We start from the raw sequence: 23,972 nt of genomic DNA, 5'->3' as shown, positions 1-23,972 counted from the left end.
CTGCCATTTCAGTGACACCCTAGCTGGCTCTAGCCACCCCTGTGCTGCAGAAGAGGCTCTGGTGGGTAAGCTGGCTGGCCCACTCTGGGTGACAGCTTAGTCACAGCTGTGCTAGGACTGGGAAAGACCTAGAGTGGGACAGAAGTCAGACCTGTGCCCGCCTGTAGCTCAGGGCCCAGGATTGGGGGAGTGGAGTGTGTTGCTGTGGCAGAGGGGCTTGCAGGCTCAGCCCTGCCCCAAGGCAGCCAGCAGGACTGGCCACACCAAAGGTACCAAAAGACCCATTTACCCTGACTCCTGGAGGAGTGGGGCCAGGGTCCACTATCAGAGGGATTTGAGAGGCCCAGTGCCCCGGGTGGGCTGAAGCAGGCATCAGCCCTGTGCAGGGGCTTGGCCCTGACCCAGAGCCCTAGACCTGTGGCCACCTCCCCTTCCTGCTGCCCAGCCGCTCAGGTCTCAACTTGCGTAGTCTTGTCGGGCCCTGCAGTCTAGCCCTTCTGCAGAGCCTTGCCTGCCTGGGCCCCTGCACCTGATGCTTCTCCTTGTCTTGTGTAAATCTGAACCGTTTCATTTGTGTCTAGTTTAATTGTGGAAGAGTTTGTGTGCTCAAAGAATACATAGGGCCTACATCTGTGTTAAAAAGCGACCACAGTGGGCCATGTGCCAGGGTCAGGGCTGGGAGCCCTTGGTGACCTGCTTGTGTTTGTCTCCATCCTGACCTGTCAAGAGTTCCAATCTCCAGGGCCCTTGTAGATCCCACAGGACCCTGCAGAGCACTGTGCCTGGCTCCCACCCACAGCCCACTGGTACCTCCTTCCTGATGAACTGCTGGCCCTCCCCCTGGTCTCACCCTCAGAACCCCCAGAGGGATCCTGACCGAGAATCAGGCCCTGTCTGACTGTGATCCGTGGCCTTGTAGCAAATTGGAGCTGGAGAGAAGGCCATGTTGGCAGGGCTGGGAGCATCATGGAGGCTGACCTCAAAACCACTTGTCAGGGGGGCAGTGTGAATGTGAGCTCGGTCATCAGTAAACAAAGGGTCAGAGCAGATGGACAGTGGCTTGATGTAGACTCTAGGCAGGGGGTCCTTGGTCCACCCTGCCTGGTCCTCATTCCAGCCCCCATTGCTGTCTCTTCCTCTCGCCCACCTATGGCCCTGGCTTCTCCCCGGGCAGCACTGTTGCCCTATCCAGTGCCTGTTGCCATCTGTTCCTTGTCTGGGCACATGGTGGGATTTTCTTTGTCTCTAAGTGACCTCTTTGCCCAAACAGCACCAGGCACAGTGCAGGGGCTGGACAGAGGTCTAAAGAGACAAATCCTGTTCCATAGAGCCCTGGTGGGTGCTATGCAGCAGGGTCTCAAAGCAGTTTGCCCAGGACATGCTGTAGGAATGGCTGCTCCAGACTGGGCCTCTGGGGGCCCTAGCCCTGCACCCCTCCTACACACTAGTCAGTGGCAGTGCAGCCAGCCCTGCCTCCTGCTCCACATGGCAGCCCACACTATCCATTGGGCACTCAGGAGCCTTGGCCAGCTCCAGAGAGCCTGCAGGTGCCAAAGGCCGTGGGCCAGCAGGTGGTCTTAGGGTGGGTAGACGGGAAGTGCAGCCAGGCATGATCCAGAGGCTTCTGGAGCAGGCAAGGGGGTCAGTGAAGCCTGTGGGGACATTCCCCTGGGTACATGTGACACAGGGCCAACAGGAGGGGAAATTGAGGCAGCTGAGTTGAGTGATGCTGGATGTACCTGGCGGGACACGAGAGAGCATTGCCTACTGGGGGAATGTGATCTGAGGAGAGGGAGCGCCGTCCTGGTCTTCTACCAAGAGCTTTGCTCCCACCTTCTTAGCTAGAGGGACAATTAGACACAATCCCCTGCCAGGGTGGTGGGGGCTACTCTCAGGGCTTTCATGCTGGGCAGTGGAGACCTTGGGTTGGGGCCAGCTACAGCTCAGAGACTAGTGAACATGTAAGATAGGAAGGAATGTGTGGACGCTGCAGCTTAAAATGGGTAGTCAGATGGGGAAGTGAGCTGCGGGTGCCCAGCTTATAGCCGGGCCAGGTGAGGGCTAGGTGGGGAGGGCTGTTCCCACCCAGACTCCATGCAAGTGTCAGAGGCAAAGGCCTGAGGTCTTGGAGCAAGGTCCCTGCCTCCTGGCTGTGGCCTCTGTGCAGCCACTCGGTCTCAGGCGCAGTCCTTCTAGGGCGATATGGTGGTCAGGTGGGGCTGGAAGCTGGGTCTCAGATGGGCCTTCCTCATGGCCAGGCCTTCCTTCCAACCAAGGGGGAGGCCCCATGTGCTTCCAGGAGCAAGTGGGTGCCTGCTGGCTGGAGTAGGTGGGTGAGCTGCCAGGGGCACACTAGTAATAAGCAACCTCGCCCTGTGGAGGGAAGTGGGTCTGTCTGCTGAGTTATAATTACTTCTCTCTCCACGGTTGGTTTACTGGAGTGCAATTAGAAATTTTATTGTACCTGCATAATAATAACATTTAGGGGAACTAAAAAAACAGTCATGTAAAATCACTACAGGAAAATCTAATTGACAACTCATGATAGGGTGCACCCAGCCCAGTGCTCCTCTTGGAGAAAGGAGCAGAGAGGTTGGGGTCCTGGCCCTGTTGCCTCATCAGGGTCCTGTTTTTGTGGGCTTGAGTGCAGGGGGCTCATGCTAACCCAGGTAGGTGCCACAGGCACAACTATAGGGGTGCAGGCCCTGCAGAGGCTCCTTGCAGTCCGAACAGTAGCCTGAGACCCTGTAGCAGCTGCAGCCTCTTGACACTTTAGGGATAGTAGGAGCTAGTGTTCCCCCAGGGTTGGGCTAAGTGGCAGGTGGTGCCTAAGATGCAGATCCCAGACTGTCATGAAGGCATCTCCTTGCCAAGGGGTCCTCGTCTGTTGCTGGGGTGATCAGAGCTAGTGGAGCTGTGCGTGGAGTGCTTAGTGGAGCCCTTTACACAAGTCCAACCTGCCACCATGATGGAGGCTCCAGACCTCCAGACCTCTCGTGAGCCCTCCAGGTCCTCCCATGGAACCCTGGAGCCCTGTGTAGCAACCCATGCCCTCCTGGAATCGCTCAGATACCGCTGGGGGTAGGACTCCTAGCTCAGGGTCTGCCATCCCTTAGGCCCTGGGGGGAAGGCAGGGGGCTGTGGGTGGCTTGCTGCTGTCTGCCTTGGCCCTGGATGGTGGCTGTAGCACCAACCCTGCAGGGTCAATATGGAGTCACTGCTGTGGGCGGCCGCAGCCCCAGGGGATCTGTGCTCCTGGTGGCCCAGGTGTGTGGTGGGCTAGCAAGGGCTCCTGCCCTGGGGCAGCCTGTGGTCAGGGTTCTTGGAGACAGATACTAGTGTGGTGGCATTGCTGTGGGGACTCCAAAACCAGCCAGATTCATGCCCTAAACAGCCAGCTGGACAGCAATGCTACCTGTCCAAGTTTGGGCGTTTGTCATGCCCTGTGAGTGCATAGGGCAAAGGATCACCTTTGCTCACAGTTGCACCAGAAGAACCTCAGAACTGAGGCTGGGAATGTCCCCACAAGTGCCACTTGGGGTTCATCTCTGTTCTCTCAGGTGAGCGTGACTGAGTCCTGTGGGCACAGGGACATCTGGAGTCTCTCTTGTCCAGGGGCAAGGACCTGGGGTGGACTATTGTCCTCTGAATGTGCCTGAGCCGAGGGGGGAGGTCAGTATAAAACAGGAATGAGGTCAGACCCAGGACCAGTGGAAATGGGCAAAGGAGCCAGTAGCAGTTTTTTTTTTTTTTTTTTCAAAACAAAGAAATGCCAAACCAGGTTCACAGGGAAATGTGGCTAATTCAGACCTTTTGTGGTTGGCAAGTTCATCTTTGCAGCCACATGTGAACAAGTGGGGTGGCTGGAAAGATGGCAGGGCCTGGGGTGTCCTGCACCCACATGGCTCCCCGCTGATTTCCCATCTGCTCACTCCTGTCTTGCCGCTTGTTTGGAAACCAGTCCCGGCCTGGCAGGGTCCTTGGAGCAGGTGTTTTGCAGTGCCTTCAGTTTGGCAGGAGTTGGCCCCTGGATTTGCTCAGGTTTTTGATCATACACAAGGTGCGCAGGGGATTGTCTGTGAATCTCAGTCCCCAAGCACAGGCAGCCCTCACCAGACCCAGCTGGGAGCAGGCAGTGACAGCAAAGCCCTGTGGCCATGTGTGGTCTGGAGAGAGCAGACACATAGACCAGGCCCATGTGTCAGATCCCAGAGCCATGCGGGCAGGATGGCACTCGGGTGCCCTGGGGATTTTAGGGCATACTGTAGGAAGTGCTGTTGTGCAGCAGCAGGTCCTCCCACCTGGCACTGGCTGTGGCTGTCCTGGGAAATCAGGCTGGGCAGGAAGCTCAGCCTTGAAAAGCCTGCCAGCCCTGCTGCATGCCCTCCTGGCTCTGTGTCCACTCCTCCTCTGGGAGGGATCTGTCCCTCTGTGGGCTCTACTCCCTGGCTGCTGCCTCCTGCAGCTTACACTTCATGTGCATCTCCGCTTCCCCTGCATGCCTGGCTGCAGGCTAGCATGAGGTGCTGATCGCTGCTGGGTACCCAGTGTGGAAGCTGGCACCCCGAGCCAGAAGTACCAGTGCTGTAGCAGGGCAGGGTGGCGCAGACTCGGGGCTGCACAAGGTACAGACCAGCTGGGACAGAGGAGATTTCCAGATAGCTGCTTATGAGGCACCTAGCAACTCCTGGGTCCTGCAACCCAAAGGGTGACGGCGGCTAGGGTCTCCATCCAGATCACAGCTACACAGTGTCACCTGGGGGTGTTTGCTGTGGGGCCTGGGTGTCACCTGGGGAGCACCTCCTGTGGAGTGTGACTGGGAAGGCTGCTGTGTGGTGTTAGGCACCTCTGGTCTCAGCGGCCTCTGAAGGGCAGCCCGGAAGGAAGGCAGCGCCCCATCTTGTACTCTAGGCTAGAGTTTGGCCTGTGTCCCATTGCTGGGACCTGGGGAACTTGCACAGCCACCCCCGAGTCATGGGGTACTGCACAGCCATCTCCCTCAGACGTGGCCTCTTCAAGATGGAGGCTCCCTCCCTGAGGTGTGACCCCAGCCTGGGCACCTACTCAAGGGGTACTACTTCCAGGTATGTACTGTCAAAAGCCAGGGGCCTAGGCCTCAGTGACATGGCCCCGTGGGAATTTCCAACCAATTGACAGGTTTTCCCTTCCTCTCCCTGCAGAAGGATATGGCCCTGAAGCCACAGGAGCGGAAGGAGAAATGGGAACAACGTCGCCTCTTCAAAAAGCCCCGGGACTCAGAAACCTGTCCATCTGCAGAGCCCAGTGAGAACAGACAACCCCTGGAGGCGGACAGCCCTGGGCAGGACTTGGAGCCCAGCTGTGAAGGAGGGGCCAGGAAGGTCCCCTTGCAACCCTCTAAGCAGGTGAATACCTGGTCCCTCCCTACCTCAGGAACTCTGCAGCCAGGTCTGTCCCCAGGCCACACCAGCACCTGGACACCACCCGTCGGCACCTGGGCATGCCTGGCAACGCACTCCATCGTTGTTGGGCTCAGGGTGTGGGGCACATGTGGAGGGGGCACTGGCAGAGAGAAAGGAGCTGGGCTCCTGGTTCATGGAGGTGCAGGGACTTGCCCAGGCCCCTGCTGCTGAGAGGCCGTGGGGAGGGTGTGTGCTGGCCGGGTGGATGACAGTGCCAAGCTGATAGGCCGGCCCCGTTTCCCGCTGCGTCTGTCAGGTTCCGCCGACTACGGGTATCCAGGGGTGTCCAGCGTGTCTGTAACGAATATGGGGACCAGGCTTAGTGCTGAGTGTTCTGCACAGGTAGCACCATCTGCCAGACTGTGGCACGGGGCCAGGGAGTGCTCAGCCACAGGACTGTGGCAGGTGGTCTAGGTGGAGGAATGACCAGGAGACTGGGCCACCACCCCCCAGGCCTTCCTGCCTGGCTGGGGAAGGGCCTGTTAAAGCAGGTGGATGCTGGCTGGGTCTGCCCTCGGTCCTGGCTCAGCTGCAGTTGCACCCTCCCGGGGTCCCTGGGTCTGCGCCTTCTCAGTGTTTTGGGCTCCGCCTGAGTTCCTTTGGGAGTTGGGCTCTGGAGAGAGAACAGCATGCCTCAGGGGCCTGGGCTGGATGGGGGGGTCTGCAGGCACACCTGCCCAGGTGGACACGTGCTCTTTCTTCCATGCAGGTGTGCTCCCCAGAAGGGGGGCCGCTCCCAGCTAACCCCTGGCACCAGAACGGCCCGGCCCAGCACCAGCAGCAGCTCCAGCCCAGCCAGCCCNTGCCGGCGCCTGCGGTCCCTCCTGGTCCCATGGCACCGCTGTCGGCCATTGCGGTCTCCCCTGGCCCCGTGGCACCGTTGCTTGCCACGGCGGACCCTATTGACCCCATGTCACCTCTGCCGGCCCCGGCAAGCCCTGCTGAACCCTTGTCACCTCTGTCGACCCCTGTGGTCCCTGCTGAACCGGCACTGCTGCCGGCCTCTGCGGTCATGGTCCACCCCATGTCTCCATGGCCAGCCCCATAGGGCTGCCTCAGGACAGTGCCGCCGGCCTCTTCGGTCCCCACTAGCCCAGTGCCAGCGGTGCCAGCCCCCACGCTCACTCCTCATCCCACGCCGCCGGCCCAGCAGCTCCCTCTCATGTCGGTGCTGCTGCCCCCGGCGGGCACTCCTAGCCCCATGTCAGCGCAGCCAGCCCCGAAGGTCCCTCCTGGGCCAGCCTGACCGCCCCCGGCGGTCTCTTTTGGGCCTCAGACAGCCCCAGCAATTAGTCAAATCTGCAGAGCCAACTGGGCCTCCTAAACCTTCCCTGCTGGGCCCTGGACAGCCATGCCAACAGAAGCGGCCACTCATGGGCCCAGAACAGCCCCACCCTCCCCAGCGACCTCTCATGGGCCCAGAGAAACCCTGCCGGCCCCTGCGGTCACTTCTCGGTCCAAGCCAGCCCTGCAAACCCCAACCCTTGCTTCCTGTCCCCACTCGTCCTTCACTGCTGGGGACACCAGGCCCACCCCGTCGGCCTCTCCTGGGGCCCCTCTGTCAGCCACGGCGGTCCCTGCTGGATCTAGTGCCAGCCCGTCAGCCCCAGCCTTCACCCCTGGCTCTGGGCCATCCCTGCCGGCCTCCAAGGTCACGGTGGACCCGGTCCTCTGCCCCAGGAGTGGCCCGCCAGGCCCCCTCTGTGAGCCCTGGAGCCTGATGCCAAGTAGCTCCCTGGATGAATTTTCCAGTCACCCTGTGGCTGCCCTGGTGGGGCCTTGCAGGCCTGGATGCTGTGCCGGACTGGCCTGAGGCCTTTTCCAGACAGGCCTGGCTGACTACTGTTGGAAACGGAGGCTCAGCCAGAGGCAGGAGGAGCCCTGCTATGCCATGATCAGGTCAAGCAAGGCCATCGCAGCAGGAGAGAGGAGACCTGGCCTTTTACATCACTTCATCGCACCCTCCCCTGCTGGTGTCGTGGTGACCCCCACATGTGTGCTGCTCTGTGATGTGCGTGCCCTGGGAGGAGGCACACAGCCTCCTGAGGGCTTGGAGCCTGCTGGTCCCTCAGCCTTTCTCCCTGTGCCTCTAAATTGCCAACACCGTCTTTGCATCTCTGAGTCTCCATCACGTGTGCAGCTGTGCGAGATGTGCATGTGTGCGTGCGTGTGGTGTGCAGGTAGGCTTGTGTGTGCTCTGTGTGTCTGGGCGTGTGTGATGGGGTGCCAGCCACAGGCTTGCTCCCATGGGGCCCGCCCTGTCCGGCCAGTGTGCATTCCCTGCCCCCAGGCAGAAATTCCTAGTGATGAATTGGTCAAGATGTGGGTGGCCAAGTTTTGGGGCCCAGCCCCCTCCTTTGGCAATCAGGTGACGCTAGTGTCCACTTGAGGGTCCCCAAGCTGCAGGAAGGACACACAGGGGCTGAGACCCAGGGGAAGCCACCCCATTCCTCAGGGTTCTGCCTCCACTCAAGTGGGGGCACTGCTAGGGGGCCACTTGGGTCTCCAGGGAGAGCTGCAGTGTCCAGGGCAGGTGGAGAACCCAGTCTCTGGGCCCTTCTTGCTCTACCCCAGCAGCATTCTGTCAGCTGCTGGCTGCCCCAGTTGACAGATCTCACACTACAGGGCTGTTTGTGGACCCTGCCCCTCCTGTGGGGCCCCTGACCCGAGGAGGCCTCTGACCCCCGTCTCACGGCAGCTCTGCACTCAGGTCTCCTGGAGTCCCAGGGGAGAATGAGCCCCATGAGGGAGCTTGTGTCCCAGGAGGGAGGAGCCTGGGCCCTGCCTGTCCCAGGCCTTGGGGAGCCCAGGGAGCTAGCTGTGGCCAGCCTACTGAGGCCACCTCAGGGTCCCCTGGGCCAAGAGTGGGCTGGAATCACCTGGTGCACAGCCACCTTGTATACCAGCCCCATCTGCGAGGAGGAAGGAACAGGGATCCCCTTGTTCCAGGCCAGGCCTTCCACCAATGCCGAGCCTTTCCCCTGCTCAGGAGGACCCTAGCTGCCTGCTGGGTCCTTCCAGGGCTGCAGCCTGCTGCCTCGCCAGCCAAGGTGGCTCTGAGCCCCACCTGCCTGGGCAGGCCCCCTTCCTGGTGCTTACCTAGGGCTTTCACCCTGGAATTCCAGGCTTATTTTTCTGATTAAAGAAAATAAAAGTACCATGCTATTATTTTTTATAACAGCATTCGTGTTTGTAATTTAAATAGATGAGCGTGTGTCTGATCCCCACGCGTGCTCTTCCCACATCTGGACTTGCTCTCCACCCATGAAGTCCCCAACGGGGGCACACCTGTCAGGCCTGGCCAAGGAGGGGTTGCCCTGGCTGTGTCCCCTTGTGGGTGCTGTGGTGCCCTGGTCATGGGCAGGGTGAGGAGCCATCTAGGCTAGGGAGTAGGGGAATCCCATGAGGGCAGAATCGAGGGTCCTCTGAAGCTGCCCTCACATGGCCAGTGCTTTGGGGGGGGGGTCAGGATCCAGGGGGAGCAGCTGTGATGCTTTACCCACCTGTGTCTGCCTAATGGGTTCTGCATTCCCTAGGGGGCAGGGAACCCAGGGTTCCAGCCCTGGCCCATGGCCGGGACAAGCCTAAGCTGGACTCTGCACATTTCATGGTAGGCCAGGGAGAATTTCTCTCTTGGTATAATCACCTGCAAAGTTGCCCTGGCACCTTCCGCTGCCCTCAGATGCCTGAAATGCCTCCTGGTGTCCCCTGACGTCATGTGCTAAGGGAGTACTAGTTTGGACCACCTTCCCGTCAGAAAACCCACAGCTCCTCACTCTACTGTGAGAACAGAGGGGTCTGAGGGGTCTGAGGGCTAGAGGGGTCTGAGAGAGAGAGAGAGAGAGAGAGAGAGTGTGTGTGTGTGTGTGTGTGTGTGTGTGTGTGTGTCTGAGCCTTGTCCTGCCTGCAGGCAAGGGAGGCGCCACTGCACCCTCGGGGCCTAGCTGGGCCAGTAGCACTGCAGGGAGAGGATGGAGGTCACACCAGCAGAGCTGGCAGTCAGTGGACACTCACTGAGGGAGCACCTGGGCTCCCCTTGAACCCAGAGGACTCACAAAGCCTGGGCCTGACCTCCAGTTTCAATAGAAGCCTCAGGTCCAGACTGCCACCACAGGGAGGGCCCAGCTGCCACCCAGGGGCCATGCCACATGTGTGTGTCCTTAGGGAGTGGCTGCCACCACTGTCCTTGAGCACACAGGTTCCACGCCACTGGGTCTGGCATTTCTGGGCAGCTGGAGACCCAAGTTTTCTGTAGATTTGGCAATTTCAAAGTGTTGGTGGCAGATTCTAGTTTCCAGGACCCATCTTGCTGACTGAGGGAGGACACAGCTATGCAGGGCTGCTTGTCCTGCAGCTGGGTGTGGCCTTAGGTGAGTGGAGCTGGTTCTGTGGCTTTGGGGGTCTTGGTGCTGTGGGCTGCAAAGGCAGTGGGCATGGCCCACCCTGAAGGTTGTGGATGGTGTGAGTCTGGGGCATCAGTGGGCATCTGAACTAACTGAAAGCCCTCCAGAGAGGGGAGACTGGGCACAGGGCCTGAATGGCCATCAGCATTAGTCACCCAGCATAGGGAAATGCGGTGTGGCCCTCCCTGCCCCAGGAGAGGTGCTGTGGGGAAGGGTGTGGGTTGGGGAGGCCAGTGGAGTCCTTGACAGGACAGCGAGCCTTGCAGTTTGTTGTGGGAGGTGTCTAGGATGGGTTCCCAGAAAACGACTGGAGCGGTTCTCTGTCCCCCTAAGAGGCAAGGCAGGCCCTGTGTAGGGGCCTCAGACTGGTCCACATGGCCACATCAGTACACAAGTGTCAGGGCAGCCAGGGAGGGACAGCCAATTGTGTAGGTGGCAGAGCCCCTTCCTGCCCTGAAGAAGTGTTGTGCCCACGTGGGCCTGTGCCGCTCCTGAGCGCAGAGACATCCTGGCTGGCCCCAACTCCAGGCGACGCTCAGGAGCCTCAGGGAGTCTTCCAGGCAGAGTCAGCCCCACACATCCTCCTCCAGCTGCACGTCACCTCCCTGATTCCATTCTACAGTGCGCCAGGGAAGTGCTTTGGTGTGGGGGGTGGAGGGTGGGGGGTGGCTGGTGAGGGGAGAGAGTGGAGGAGACAGCAGGTAGCAGGACCAGCCTGGGTGCCTGAGGAAGCATGAGGGCCAGAGGCCTGGGCCTGGAGCACAGGGCCTTCTGAGTGAGGCGAGAGCCTGGGGATCTGAGCAGGCATCAGGGCCTGGCCTGAGACCCAAGGTGGCCAGAACCCCAGGCCACAGTGGCAGAGCTTAGCCCCCAGACCATTGGGGCTGGGCTGAAACTGGCCAGGCAGAAACACTACTGGCCTTCCGCCCCTAGCCAGGTGCTATAGTGACAGGGAACCACTTTCCGTGTCCAACCACACTGTCCTGGGCCAGGGTCTGGCAAGGAGCCGCTCCCGGGATGGTATGTGGACAGGAGCAGGCACACGGGCTGTGGCCAGGGCCACCAGCCTGGGAAGGCCTGAGATTGCTCAGCAGGGCTGTCCGTGGGTTTTAAATGTTCTGGAAGCCACATTGAAAGGGGACGCTGTCAGGCGGCTTTGATAATGTCTTCAACTGTGTACTTGGAACAGTACATTTTAACACATTATCAGCATGAAAATTAGCAATGAGATGTTTTACATTCTTTCGTTTTTCTTTTGTCTTGAGTCCTGGGAAACTGGCATAGGTATGACCTTGGTTCCACTCAATGTGGCTCAGAGCCGCAGCTATCAGAAGGGCATGAGGCCCCAAGTGGTTCTTCATGCCTGCTGCTTCCTGGCCAGTGGGGAGGTCCGCTGTGCTCTGAGCCCAGTGTGGCCTTGCCTAGCCAGGCCCCAGGCCCCAGCAGTAACAAACCAGAGCACACCTGTTTCTAAATCTCCCTCCCCGTCTCAGTGGACAAAACTCGGACCTGCCCAGGCTATTCGGCCAGCAGCTGGACATCACTTCCACTTTTTGTGCCCACACAATGAGCAGAGCTCTGCTTTCTCTTTATAAGTCTCCATAACTGGACTTCATTGGAGTGTAATGAACAGGACACAAAAGTGTGAAGGACACAGCAGGGTGGTGCTCAGAGGGAAACATTTTAAGTGCCATAGATGTCAGGAGAGGTGTGAAGTCAGAGCCTGAGGTTCCACTTCCAGAGTCCAGCAAAATCTCAGATGCAGTGGCACACACCTCTGATCCCAGGAACTCAGGAGGCCAAGACAGGAGCATGCCAAAGTCCAGACCAGCCTGGGCAGCTTCAAGAGATCCTGCCTCAGAAAATAAGGGCTGGCAGTGCAGCTCAGTGGTGGAGTGTGTGCCAAGCATGTGGGAGGCCTTGGGTTCAGTCCCCAGTACCAAAGAAAAAGAATAAAGCCAGAGTGGCATCTTTGAAAATGCCAGCAAACTTGAGAAATCCCTATAGGTTACCCAAGAAAAAGGAACACAGATGGGCAGTCGATATGATGTCAGAGACATTGACCAGACAAGCTCCTCCACAAACGGGTGACCTGAACAGGGCCTCCCGTGGTGTTCTTGGCCCGTTTGTGCTGGACATTAACGAGTTATCACCAACTCGTTAAGCCCCACCACAACCCAAGCCACCTGGGGACTTTCCCAGGGTTAACTCTGAGCTCTCGGCTTCTCCAAGATCCAAGCCCAGACAACCTGTGTGGTTTCGAGCCCTCGGACCCGCAGACTGCTTCCACTGCCAGCCTGTCTGCAGGCCCTGGGGTCCTCCCAGCAGCCCACCTGAGCAGGCGCTGCCCTGTGAAAGGCTTTCTGGAAGGCTCCCACTACTCTCAGGTGAAGTCTAGCCTCCTGGATATGCCAGGTCCCCCTGTGGACTCTGCGCCTTTCTGGTTTCCCTTCCAGGATCCCCCCCACCCGGGCCTGGCCATGCAACTCCTGCTCAGCTGTCCCTCTGCTGCATGGCCGCCTGTGCTGGGGTTCTGCTTGCTGAAGGCCCTTGGTTGGGGCAGCTGAAGCCTGGCCTCAAGTGCCTGCTGCTGCTCCTGGACAATGTGCCTCCAGGGAGCTGGTTCTGTGGCCCTGGGCTGGTCCTCGGTTTCCCCAACTGTGATGTTGGGTCACAAGGGCCCTCCCTCTGGTGTCAAGAGGATTGTGACCAGGCCCATGTGGCCCTTAGCTGGCCCCAGGCAGTGCCCATCACCAGGATGGGGTGCCTACCTTCTGGGAAGCCAGCCTGCAGCACCTTCCTGCCCTGCCTGCCTGCGGCTTCATGTGCCTCAGGTGCTGAGAAGAGGGTGGGCCCTCAGCCTTGTGCTGCCCCCTGCCTGGCAAACACTGTCTAAGTCCTGCTGCCCCCAGCCCGCCTTGAGCATGCAGCCTAGGCTCTGCACTTGACGGGGACCTGGGCCTCAGTCCCCTCACCTGTGAAGTGGCATGTTCATAGCAGCATGTTTGTCTTCGGGTTGTTGAGATGACAGGTGGAAGATGCTGTGTGTGTGGCCACTGTCACACGGACTCTGTAACTCCTTCCTCTGGCACCGCCTGGCTTTGAGGCCTGGACCCCAGGGGCTTGTCTCTGTCCTTGTTGGCCGACACAGGTGCCTCATACTGCACAGCTGAGGCCAGGCTGTGGGCAGCACCCCAGTCAGTCAGAGGTTCTGATGCTGAGGCCTAGGCTGGCCATTGTGGTGAGCAGCAGGCTGGCTCGATGGTGCTGGAGCTCCCCCCTCCCCCAACAGCCCCACAGGACCTGAGTCAGTCCAGGGACAGATGGCCCTGAGGGTGGGGCAGCACCTGGGCCTGTAGGCGCCAGGCCTCCCCTGTTCCCTGCAGCCTCTGGAGAGCGAGGCTGCGTGGGCATGGTGCCCTCCTCACCACAGCCGGGCCAACCTGGACAGTATTCCCTTAGCTCGCCACTTGAAGCTTCTTTGTCAGTCCGTTCTAGGTTCTGGGTGCCAAATTCTAACTGGGAAGACAGACAGCAGGACAGAGGATACCCTGCACGTGATGGCTGCTGGGCAGGGCACTCTGAGCAAGCAAGTGTGGGGCCGGCAGGGCTGAGTGGCCTCGCAGAGGGTAGCCCATGAGCCTTAGCAAGGCAGTAGTGCCTACTGACTGGCACCTGCAGGGAACGCCAGGACAGCCCAAGAGGCTGCTTTGCGTTTGGGAGCTGTTGTGGCCATTCAGGAGGGAGGTGGTGGTGGCTTGGACAGATCATCAGTCCATCAGGTGGAGGGGAACACCACCCAAGCAAGACACAGCCCAGTAGACCCAGGACATGATGGGCCAGACAGGGCCCAGAGACCCTGCTCCAGGCTGGTGGCATGTACCAGCCTGAGTCCAAATGTTGCTCTGTGGGTGAGACATGGCAGCTGCCCCCCATCCTCCCCAGCAACAGCTGCACAGACAGCATTGCAGACACATTCTCATGCTCACACACGGCTGTGCCACCAGAGTTTGCCAGGGATGTGTCCCCATGATAGAATTCCTCGTGTCATGTACTGTCCATCTCCGTCTACCTGTCCACTCATCTGCTCATCCACCCCTCCACCCGTTCACATATGCATGCATCCACTCATCTGCCCATCCCTGTTTCTATGCATCTGTCCGTTCATTCACCCACCTGTCCACGTACCACCCATCCACCTACCAATCACCCACCTGTCCACTCATCCATCCATCCCCCTATCTACCCACTCACCTGTCCACACATATACCCGTCCACTCATCCACCCATCCACTCACCTGCCTGTCCACATATCCACTGACCACTCATCACCTGTCCACACACCTGTCTACTCATCCACCTATCCACATGTCCAGACATCTACCTGTCCACTCATCTTTCCACTCACCTGCCTGTCCATCCATCTGTCTACTTATCCGCCTGTCCACTCACCCACTCATCCGTACCCCCACCTGTCCACACACTGCCCATCTGCACTGCCATCTGCCCCCATCTCCCTACCCGTCGGAATCCCAGCAGAGGTGGGGAAGCTGCAGGGGGTGCTTCTCAGGAACAGCAGCTCACATCCTGACTCGGCACTCTCTGAGGACCCCTGGCTGTCTCCAGACACCATCAAGACCCTCTTCTCTGTGCCAGGCAGGCGGCTTGGCCTGCTGGGCTCTGGCAGGCTGCTATTGAGAGGGAGGCCGTTAAGCAGTCTGTGAGCTCCATGCAGCCGTGGCAAAGTCCCTGAGATGGTCAGCTCCTAAGGGGGACAGGTTTCAGTCCGTGTCCCTTGACTCTGTGGCTTTGGCCTGTGGCAGCACAGTACATCCCAGTAGAGGAAGACTGCTCACTTTGTGGTGGCAGGAAGTGAGGACAGACAGGAAGGGTCCCATGGTTCCTGCAGGGCATGCCCCCATGACCAGACCTTGGCCTACTAGGCCACCCCCGCCCCCGGGCTCCCACACCTCCCTCAGTACCACAGGCTGGCCACTGCACCACAGGCTGGCCACTGTGCTGCCAGCGCCTGCCTGAGGATGCAGGGTCAGATTGGCCCAGTCCCACTTCCCTCCAGAAGGACCTGGGAATGCGTGCAGTCCAGGAGGGCTTCTGGAACTGGTACCCTGTGCTGACCTGAGAAGCTATGGGCCAATGGGAGGTACCTTTGCTAGCACCAGGGCCAGGAGGCGCTGCCTCCCCTCAGCAGGGTGTGCTAGGCCCGGGATGTGGCCTGATGCAGTGGGCCTTCAGGGTGGGCCTCGTTGCCAGGGTGATACCACACCCCTCATCCCAACCCCAGCCGACTGGGCCATATGCAGGAGCACCCCATGGCTGCAAGGCAGCCTGTGGGGTGGTGGCGTGGTTGGGTCCCCTGGGCAGCCCCAGAGGTGCCCAGTCCCTTCTGGGGCTGGGCTTGCCTCCTCTGGCCCTCCCCAGGGAACATGTGCTGCCCCGTCCCTGCAGAGACAGTCCCCTGTACCTCAGCACTGTGCGCAGTGTGTGGGCACTGTGGGTGTCAGGTGGGTGCCAGCAGGCCCCTTCCTGGCTGGGCACACTGAGGCTGGCCCCACACAGGGCAGGCTTGAGCAGAGTGAGCACTGCACTCTCCAGGCCGGAGGGACTGTGGGCATGTGTGGAGAGGACCATGGACAGGGCCCAGCACAGCGGGGCTTGCAGCCACGCCTGGGGCCTTCCACAGCTGGGCAGCAGCCCTGGGAGGACACAGGTGGGGGTCCTCAGAGGACCTGTGACCAGATGGGGGCAAGGGCCACCTGGGCCAGCATCACCTGCACTGAGTGTGCCCTCTCCAGGGACTCGGTACCCTGCGTGGGCACACTGACCTCGGGGTCACTGGGAGCTTGGGCAGATCCCCAGGCTGCGACTCCAGGGGTCAGATCCCTGGAGGGCCCTGGAGCAGGCTGCCTGCAGCAGGGCTGAGAGCCAGTGCCCCAGCATGTGGGGGCAGGGCTGCGTCCCCAGGAGCAGCTGTGGAGGGGTGCAGCTTGCAACCAGTGCCCGCAGGAGAGCAGCTGCTGAGGTCTTCTCTGCCTTGGCTCAACAGGTTCCTGTTTCCTGCTTGGACAGAGGCCCAGCCCAGCAGCCAGGCAGCCCCACCCTCACCCTCAACACTAGGGGCAGGCTGCCCCGCCCCTGCTCCCAGGCCTGCAAGTGCAGACTGGGTGGGCCACTTGCCCGCTCCTTCTACTGGAGCCTGAGTGTCTTCTGGGTGATCTCACCAGGGCCGTCAGGCGCAGCTGTGCAGGTGGCACACTGCACTGTAGTATGTTTCTGCTTCATCTGCACAAGGGGCTCTGGGGGCTGGTGGGACGTGTTCCCACTGCAGGGCACACCAGAGCATGAAGGCTGAGTCGGTGACGTTCACAATCTTTGTGGGCTCCCTGGGCACACACATAGCAGGACATGTCCCTGTGTGTGCTCATCTGTGGACTGGGATGGTGTGTGTTGGGGGGCTTGTGACTTCTGCCTGAGCTAGGGTCGCTGCTGAGCCCTCCCTCCTGTGCCCTTCTGAGCAGCAGGGTTTCTCAAGGCCCCAGTCCTGGGCAGCCCAGCTGCATGGGGCCCCAGCCACCTGAGTGGAACCCTCTTTCCTGCCTGGGGAGGGAGAACCCAGGCCAATGGGCAGATGCTTCCTCAAGAGCAGCCTGAGCTGGGGGCCGGGAAGGGGCAGGAAGGGCCTCTGTTGCAGAAGCCTCCACTCTGCTCCTGAAGAGGGATGTCTCCCAGCCTGCCTGGAGTGTTCAGGAAGTCTGCGTGTGCTGAACTGCCTGGCTGGGCTCACATAGCAAAGGCAGGTGCCCCTGCAGCCCCTCCCGCCAGGCTGGCTCATATCACACAGCGTGGGCCTGGCCCTGGTCCTGCCAGGGGGGAGTCAGCGCCCTTCCCATCCCAGGAGCTGGTGGGGTCTGGCACGGCCTCCTCCCCAAGCCCAAAGGTGTCCACTGAGGCCCTGGCTGGGTCTGGGAGCCATGTATGTGGGTTGCCCTGAGGCACACCCTGTTGCCCTGGCTGGCAGCGAGCTCAGATGAATGACACCAGCAGGTTTGGTGCAGGTCCCCACTGGCCTGCTGGGTTTCCTGTGCCTCCACGTGCTGCACTGCCTGCGGCCACAGGGGCAGTAGAACACAGCCTGGACCTCCACTGCCCCGTGAGCTCTGGGCTGGGATGTGGCTGGGGGCTAGGGCATGTTGGTGTCACTGGGCAGGAGTGGAGGCCAAGGAGCAGTGCTGGCCAGTCTGTCTAGAGTCCCTGGTGTGCCCCTCACTCCCTCCACGCTCCCCCAGGACCCTTCCACGCCTCCCCAACTTCCCACACACCTGCACACCCAAGCCAGGGGCTGCTCCTATGGGCCCTGCCAGGCCGGGCACCCTAGACCTCATGAAGGCTCAGGGCTGGGCTCCTGGAGCCCCAGTGCTGGCCAGCAGGGACCCAGGGTGCATGCTGCCAGCCTGGGAGCAGCCTGAGCACAGCTGAGGTGGACAGAGTAACGCAGACCAGGTTCCCAGGCTCGTGGGCGCTGCGCCCACCCCTCTGCCCTCGCTGCCCACTCGTCCCCTCTGAACCTCTAGAGAAGCTGCAGACATTGCGGCCCTTCACACACAGAGGTTCCCAGGTCCAGGGCCCTCTGACCCCTGCGGAGGGCTGGGAGGCCCCCGTCGAGGGCCCCACCTGGTCACCGCCCCAGGGTGGGGAGCAGGGCTGAGTCAGAGCTTGCAGTGCCAGAGCCAGGGCCCACCACCCCCACCCCTGCCCAGGGTGGGCACAAGGCTGAGGTCAGGCTCCCTGCAGGTCCCTCCTTCCCTGTGTGGGGCTGGATGAGGCCAAGCTTGAGGCCCCATCTGGGCAGAGCCACAGAACTGGCAGGGATCTGAGGCCTGGGAAGGGGCCTCAGAAACCCCAGAGGAATGGCAGAGGCTGGGGCTCCCCCATGTGCAGAGCAGCAGGAGTTTAGTGCCCCACCTGGTAGGGAAGGCCTCCCTTGCCTGATTGAGGGTGGGTCCTGAGGGAGAGCCCCTCTGCTGGGCGGAAGGGGCCAGCTGTCCAGTGCTGAGGCTGTGCCTGGGGCCATGTCCTGTCCATGCTCAGACCTCCTGGGTTGCTGAGGTCTCTGCCCAGTGGCCAGCAGACCTGGCCAGCTTTGTCCTCAAGTGTGTGGACCCAGCCGCTGCCCTGGAACCACTCTCCTGGACCAGCAATGGTCTGTCATGATGACTGTGTGTCAGAAGAATGTGGTGAGCAGAGCCCAGCCCGGCCAGCCGCAGGCCTTGGGGAACAGCCCTTCTGGACCCTCCCTCTGCTGTTCTTGACCCTCAGCACTGTGTGCTCAGCCCCTGCCACTGGGGATTGAGCCCTCTGACAGCCCTTTTCATAGTTTTTATTTTGGAACAGCATCTCATTAATTGCCCAGGCTGGCCTTGAACTCAGGTCCTCCTGCCTCAGCCTCCTGTTCCTAGCCACGCTGTCCTTTATGGTTACTGGAGGTGTTCCTTCGTAGGCTTAGGAGGGTGGGGACACATCTGTCTTAGTTTCTGCCCAGAACGTAGAAACTCTGAAGGCTGGCTGGGTGGGCGGATAGAGGGACAAACAGACTGCTGGTCAGGTGGTTGGCTGGTTGGGTTTTGGTCAGCTGGATAAGTGGATGGGTGGGTGGATGGCTGGTTGGATGATTTGTTGGTTGGTTGGCTGGCCCGCTGGTTGGTTGGCTGGCTGTGAACCAGGACTGGCTCCGCCTCTTGGCATTGGCACCATCAGGCACACTGGCAGGGCCCTGGGGTAGGTCTCGGGCCAACATGTGTGCGTGACTTGGCCAAGTCTGCCCCAGCGGCCAGGGGCAGTGGGGGCCAGGCGGGCAGGCAGGCAAGCCAGCACAGTGTCTTGAAGGGCCCGCACACAGCTGGGGACGTGCCAGAGACTGTGAGCAGGCCTGGAGGCTGAGCCCTGGTGTGAGCAGGCACCCTGCCGTGGCCCTCGCCTATGTGCCCTGTGGCGTTGCCTCCAGAGATAGAGTGCCTAGCGCTGGCTGTGGCTCTATCCCCTGTGGACTTGCCCCTTAGGGCCGTGGTGGTCATCTGTGGAAAGGGGATGAACGTTCTTTCCCCTCAGGGAAGCCAGGGCAAGCAGGGCAGGGCCACAGGGCCCAGCACAGGCCTTCGCCCGACCTGGGCCTCGTGTGCTGGTGTGGTGGCGAGGCCAGTCAGTGGGTCTTGCAGATGGCACACTGAGGCACAGAGTGGCCCAAAGGCACATGGCCAGGGAGGCACTGTGCTGACTGTGGGCACTGGGTGTGGGAGTCCTGGGGCCTCCTGACCAGCTTCCTGCTTGGCCAAGGACAGGATGTGGGCAGGGACCCCAAGGATGCCCTGAGTCAGCAGCTCAAGAAGTAGGATGGAGCCGATGGGGGTTTAGGTGTGCTCTGTCCCATCTCCTCCTGGCGCAGGTCGCCACGGGCTTCAGGGTCTGCAGGCTCTGCCCTCTGCTGTTCTCTACAGACCCCAGACCCTCAGCTCAGGAGGAAGTGTCTCCCCTGACCAGCCCCAGCAACCAGGGAGCTCTCTGGGCTGCAGCGTGGGTCCCAAGTCAGATGCAGAAGCAGGAGGGCCTGGGACAAATGGGCTCAGGTGTGTGTTTGCCTGAGACTGTCTCTCCCTGTCCCCAGATGAAGGTTGCTGTGTCCAGAGGGGGTGACCACAACAGTGACGACGACAATGTTCTTGAAGCCAGCAGCTCCCGGCAGAGCAGTCCCCAGGACCAGCTCAGCGACGTGAGTGCCCTGGCACCACCCGGTTCCCAGTTCCTGGGGCTCTTGTCTGGCTGCAGGCAGTTGGGGGTTTGCTCTAGAAGCATGACTTACTCCGTAGGATGTCCCCACGGGAGGGACTGTGGGTGGGACAATTAGGAATACCAAACTCACCACCCTAGTACCCACATGGCCACCAGCATGATCCCAAGGTTCCAGAGTGTGCTCTAGGGATGAACTGGAGGCCAGGTGCCCCACGCTGAGTGGTTGGTGGGGCTGAGCCTCCGACAGATCCCGACAAGAGTCCTGAGGTGTGCCATAGGCACTGCAAGGCTGGCCCGACTAGGAATGACCCTCCAGCATCCCAGAGGGCTGGACCCTGGGCTGCAGGTCCCTGGGGGTGGCCAGCTGCAGTTCAGGGGGAAGGGACCCGGTGCTGGCTCAGGGATGGCACAGCCCTGGTGGCTCAGGTCCTTAGGCTTGGGGCTCAGGCTGGGATTCCACTAGTGGTGGGGCTTGAACCCCAGCCAGGGCCTGGGGAGGGGGCGGGCACCCCTCCCCTAGCTCTAAAGTGGCCCCAGGTGGCAGGCCCCCCTCCCCCAGGACTGAATGAAGTGGGGCCTGGGTGCCTGCAGGCACCGGGGGGAGGCACAATGGCCAGGCTCCCTGTCTTGCTGCCTGGAGATGTGGAAATAGGCTGGCAATTGTCTGAGGCCCAGGGCTGCCCCAGTTAGCCCTCCTCTAGCTGCCTGCCCAGCCAGAGTAGAGACGGTTCTGCCTGCGCCTAAGAGCCCAGGAGCCACGTAGGCCCCCACCCCTCAGCTGCCGGTCAGGGCTGTTGGGAAGAGGAGGACACCTCCTCCCCACTCTGCAAGGGGGCCAGATGGGTCTGAGGGAAGAGGGAGGGGTTGCAACTAAGCGGGCTGCCCTCTCCCTCTGGTCCTCCTCCACACCCACCCCAGCCCTTCAGCCTTCCTGCCATGACCTCTACCGTGCCCCGGGTCAGCAAGGACACCCACTGCTCAGTCCTGGTGGGTGCAGTACCCACCCATCCAGCAGAGTGTGCTGCTCCTAGAACCGCCCCTGCAGTGTCTCTTGCCCAGAACTGGCCAGCACTCAGCTCCGTCCTGCCTTCTGTAGCCAAGTCCTCGAGGCCCTGTCCGGGAGGGTCTGTGGGCCTGTCTCCAGCTGGGGTGGTGGGCACTGGGAGGAGGTGCTGTGGCCCACTACTGATCATCCTTTCTTCCTCTGCAGAGCTCAGCGCAGGCCGCGTCTGGGAGAGGCTACTCTGTAAGTCTCCCCACCCCTCCACCCTGCTGAGTGGCCCCTGCCACAGAGCCCGCCCCCAGCACACCTGCCCAGCAGCTCCCACACCCAGGCCCCACCATCCTGGGATCTGCTTCTGGCCGTGACCTTGTGGGGGTGGAGGGTGCACATGCCCTGGGGCCATGATTCACAGGGATGTGCCACTTGGGGACACCCACGAGGCGCTGCATGCAGGGCCTCTGCCCAGAGCCATAGGGTGCTCAGCCCACATGGGCACAGCAGGCATAGCCTCAGGCGCCTGAGCACAGATGGGCACAGGAACTCGTCCTGGAGCTGGTGCCACCTGTGGCCAGTACAGGGGAGGGGGTCTGGGGCCCTGGGAAAGTGCACCGTGCATTTGCGAGCGCCGTCCAGTGACATCCTGTGCCAATGGGATGGGCCAACACCTGGCCCCGCCAGATCCGCTGCTCCAGGCTCCCTCAGAGCAGCCCCTGCGCCCTCCTGGCAACCCTTCCTTTTCCCTCAATGTCAGGAGGAAGGCAGATAGTGTGAAGCCCAGATCTCCATAAAAGCCATCTCTGCAATCCACAGCCCCATCCCTGTGGCCACAGCGACTCCCGGGTATGTGCTTCACCTAGTAATTACTCAGTGGGGCCAAGCACAGAGAGCGCCACAGCTCCCTGCTGGGCTTCCGCGGGACCTGGAAAGGACAGGAGTGAGCAGGCCGTGGCCATTGCGTCCACACCACAGCTCCAGTGAGCAGGCCATGGCCAGTGTATTCCCACATGCCACAGCTCCAGTGAGCAGGCTGTAGCCAGGGTGACCCCAGGTGCCACAGCTCCAGTGAGCAGGGCATGGCCAGCAGTGGTCAGGGCTATGCCAGACACACCAAGCCTGCTGTTGTGGTGGCAGGTCCCATAGTTGCTGCAGGCTGTTGTGTAGGTTGGAGAAGCTGAGAACTGGGCTTCTCCAGGACAGGCAAGGTGGCTGGATGTGGAGTCGGCCATCTCATGTCTGGGGCACTTGGCAGAGGGAGTGTGGATCTGAGTCCCACCGCCACACCCCAGCTTTCCAGGGAGTTGGGGTTCTCGTGGGCAGGAAGAGTGCTGGGTGCCTGGGCCAAGCCCCCGAGGTGGAGGCGCCGTGTCCCTGTGAGCACCACAGAGGTCCTGCCAGTGGCCACAGCTGGGGCGAAGGCAGGTCCTGTGCTCAGGGAGGTGCCCTGCCTGGAGGCCAAGGCTTCCAGGCCAGCTGTGGCCCTGGGGTGGCCGGGCTCTTTCTGCCCCAGCCACCAGCTGCTCCTCTGCTTCCAGATCCCTGCTTGTCTCCCAGGCTCCTCCCCAGACACTGCCTGGTTGGCGGTTCTGGAGAGCCTGTGACTGACTTGCCAGCTGCCCCAGCACAGCCCCCACAGCTGCTGTAGGAGTGACAGATGGTGGCAGGGCGGGCATCGCTCCCCTCCGAGCAGCAGCCCAGGCGGCCCTAGGTCTGCAGATGGTCCTCTGGGTGACGGAAGCCCTGGTGCATGCAGACGGGCCCTGGGTGTGCAGGCATGTGTGTTCGACCCCGACAGGGCCCTGCTGTTTGTAGGTGGCCTGGTGCAGAGCACAGGTGGTCAGCCCTGGCCCTGCAGGCTTTCGTCACACCAGTGAGCCTCTCGTCTAGTCGGCATGGAGGTCAGACCCCAGGCAGACAGTGGGACCAGGCCCGTCTTCAGAGGCTGAGGAGCTGCAGCCACCTGGGTGGCCTGTATGCAGCAGGGGGGCTCAAGCGGCAGGGGCTGGGTGGGAGCTACAAAATGCCATGAGACCAGGGTGGGCCCCAGGGGCCTCAGACCTGTGCCCTCAGGTTGGCTGGCTCATGTCTGTATGCAGCTCACCTGGGGCCCTCGGTATACCTGTGTGTTGGCGCATGTCTATCATGTGCCTGCGGGCGTGGCCTGCCTCACCTGCAGGTGTCAGGAGAGCCCCCAGGGCAACTGTGGGCACGTATCGGGCCTGTGTCTGCATGTGGGTGTACAGGCGAGCTCCGGGGCTCTCCAAGAGCTTGGAGCCCACTAACGAGGAGCACACACATGGCCTGTCCCTCCCCAGGGCATCCCTATCCCAGGTGGCAGGGACGTTTGTCAGCTGACCTGATTTCCTAGACCCTATTCTAAGTGGGCTAATTCTGCAAAGACCTTGTCCCCAGCAAGTCCCCTGTCACTGCTCACCCTCAATGGCTTGTGTCCCAGAAGCGGTCCCCACCTCCTACATAAACCATCAGATCTTTGTTAACGCCATGAAATTAGTTAGAAAGCAATCTTCCTAATTTGGCTGCTTGCATCCAAGGCTGAGGGGGTCTGCTTCCTACAGAGCAGGGTTGGGCTCCCTTCGTAAAGGGGAAAGGCCCTGTGGACACCTTTAGCTGCTCCTGAGAGGCCCCTGGGTGGAGGTGACCAGGACAGAGAGGAGGAGGCAGAACAGCTGCAGGTGGTCCTTGCTGTGACTGCCAACCTGTGAGGTGGGCACTTGGTTCTAGCCCACTCTTTTCCTCCAGAGAGGCTCATGGGACTGGAGCCAAGATCTCCACCGCCCTCCAGCCGGAGCCCTCCACCCGGAAGCTCTGCCCAAAGCCACCCAGGGCCCTCATCATGGTCAGGAAGGAGCTGACACCTTGTGCCCTCCCCTCCTCTGTCCCTAAGAGTGCCACTAAGACCTCTATGGTCCCCACCACCTGCCCTCCTCGTGGCTAGAGCATGACTTGTGGCCCCCAGACAGAAGAAAACCAGCCAGTGTTTGTCCAGTGTCTCCTGTGGCCAGTCTCTGTGACTGGAAGTGTGCACAGAGATGGTCGCCAAGCTCAGGAGAAGCTGCCCTGGTGGAGGTGGTGAACAGGGTGGCCGGCAGGTCCAGGCCTCGCTTAGACAGTACCAGAGGGCTGGAACTCCAGCACAGCGTGCAGAGTGGGGCCCAGGCATGCTAAGGGGCACCACAAGGGGATGAGGTCCCAGTTAGCTAGCAGGGCCCGGGGGTGGAGAGGGGGCAGAGGCCAGGCCAGGCGGAGCTCTGACTGACACAGCATGGGGGAACCCATGCTGAAGGTGGGAAGAGGAAGCACCTCCGG

The 23,972-nt window shown here is 61.1% G+C and overlaps 1 protein-coding gene across 1 annotated transcript in view; it reads left to right on the top strand.

Annotated features, from left to right (window-relative positions):
* The first annotated feature begins 5,138 nt into the window (after positions 1 to 5,138).
* The window catches only part of Fbrsl1 (fibrosin like 1), a 44,167-nt gene continuing 25,333 nt past the window's right edge, over positions 5,139 to 23,972 (top strand). Inside the window, exons 1-3 of the mRNA XM_048785793.1 lie at positions 5,139 to 5,384; positions 19,521 to 19,625; positions 20,856 to 20,891. Of these exons, the coding sequence (XP_048641750.1) occupies positions 5,187 to 5,384; positions 19,521 to 19,625; positions 20,856 to 20,891 (339 nt within the window). The 5' untranslated portion in view covers positions 5,139 to 5,186. The remainder of the gene's footprint in view (positions 5,385 to 19,520; positions 19,626 to 20,855; positions 20,892 to 23,972) is intronic.

The sequence above is a fragment of the Marmota marmota genome, unplaced genomic scaffold, assembly GCF_001458135.2.
Source record: "Marmota marmota marmota unplaced genomic scaffold, marMar, whole genome shotgun sequence".
Classification (NCBI taxonomy): Eukaryota; Metazoa; Chordata; class Mammalia; order Rodentia; family Sciuridae; genus Marmota; species Marmota marmota.
The sequence above is the reverse complement of the archived record's forward strand: the minus strand, read 5'-3'. Positions and strand labels throughout refer to the sequence as shown.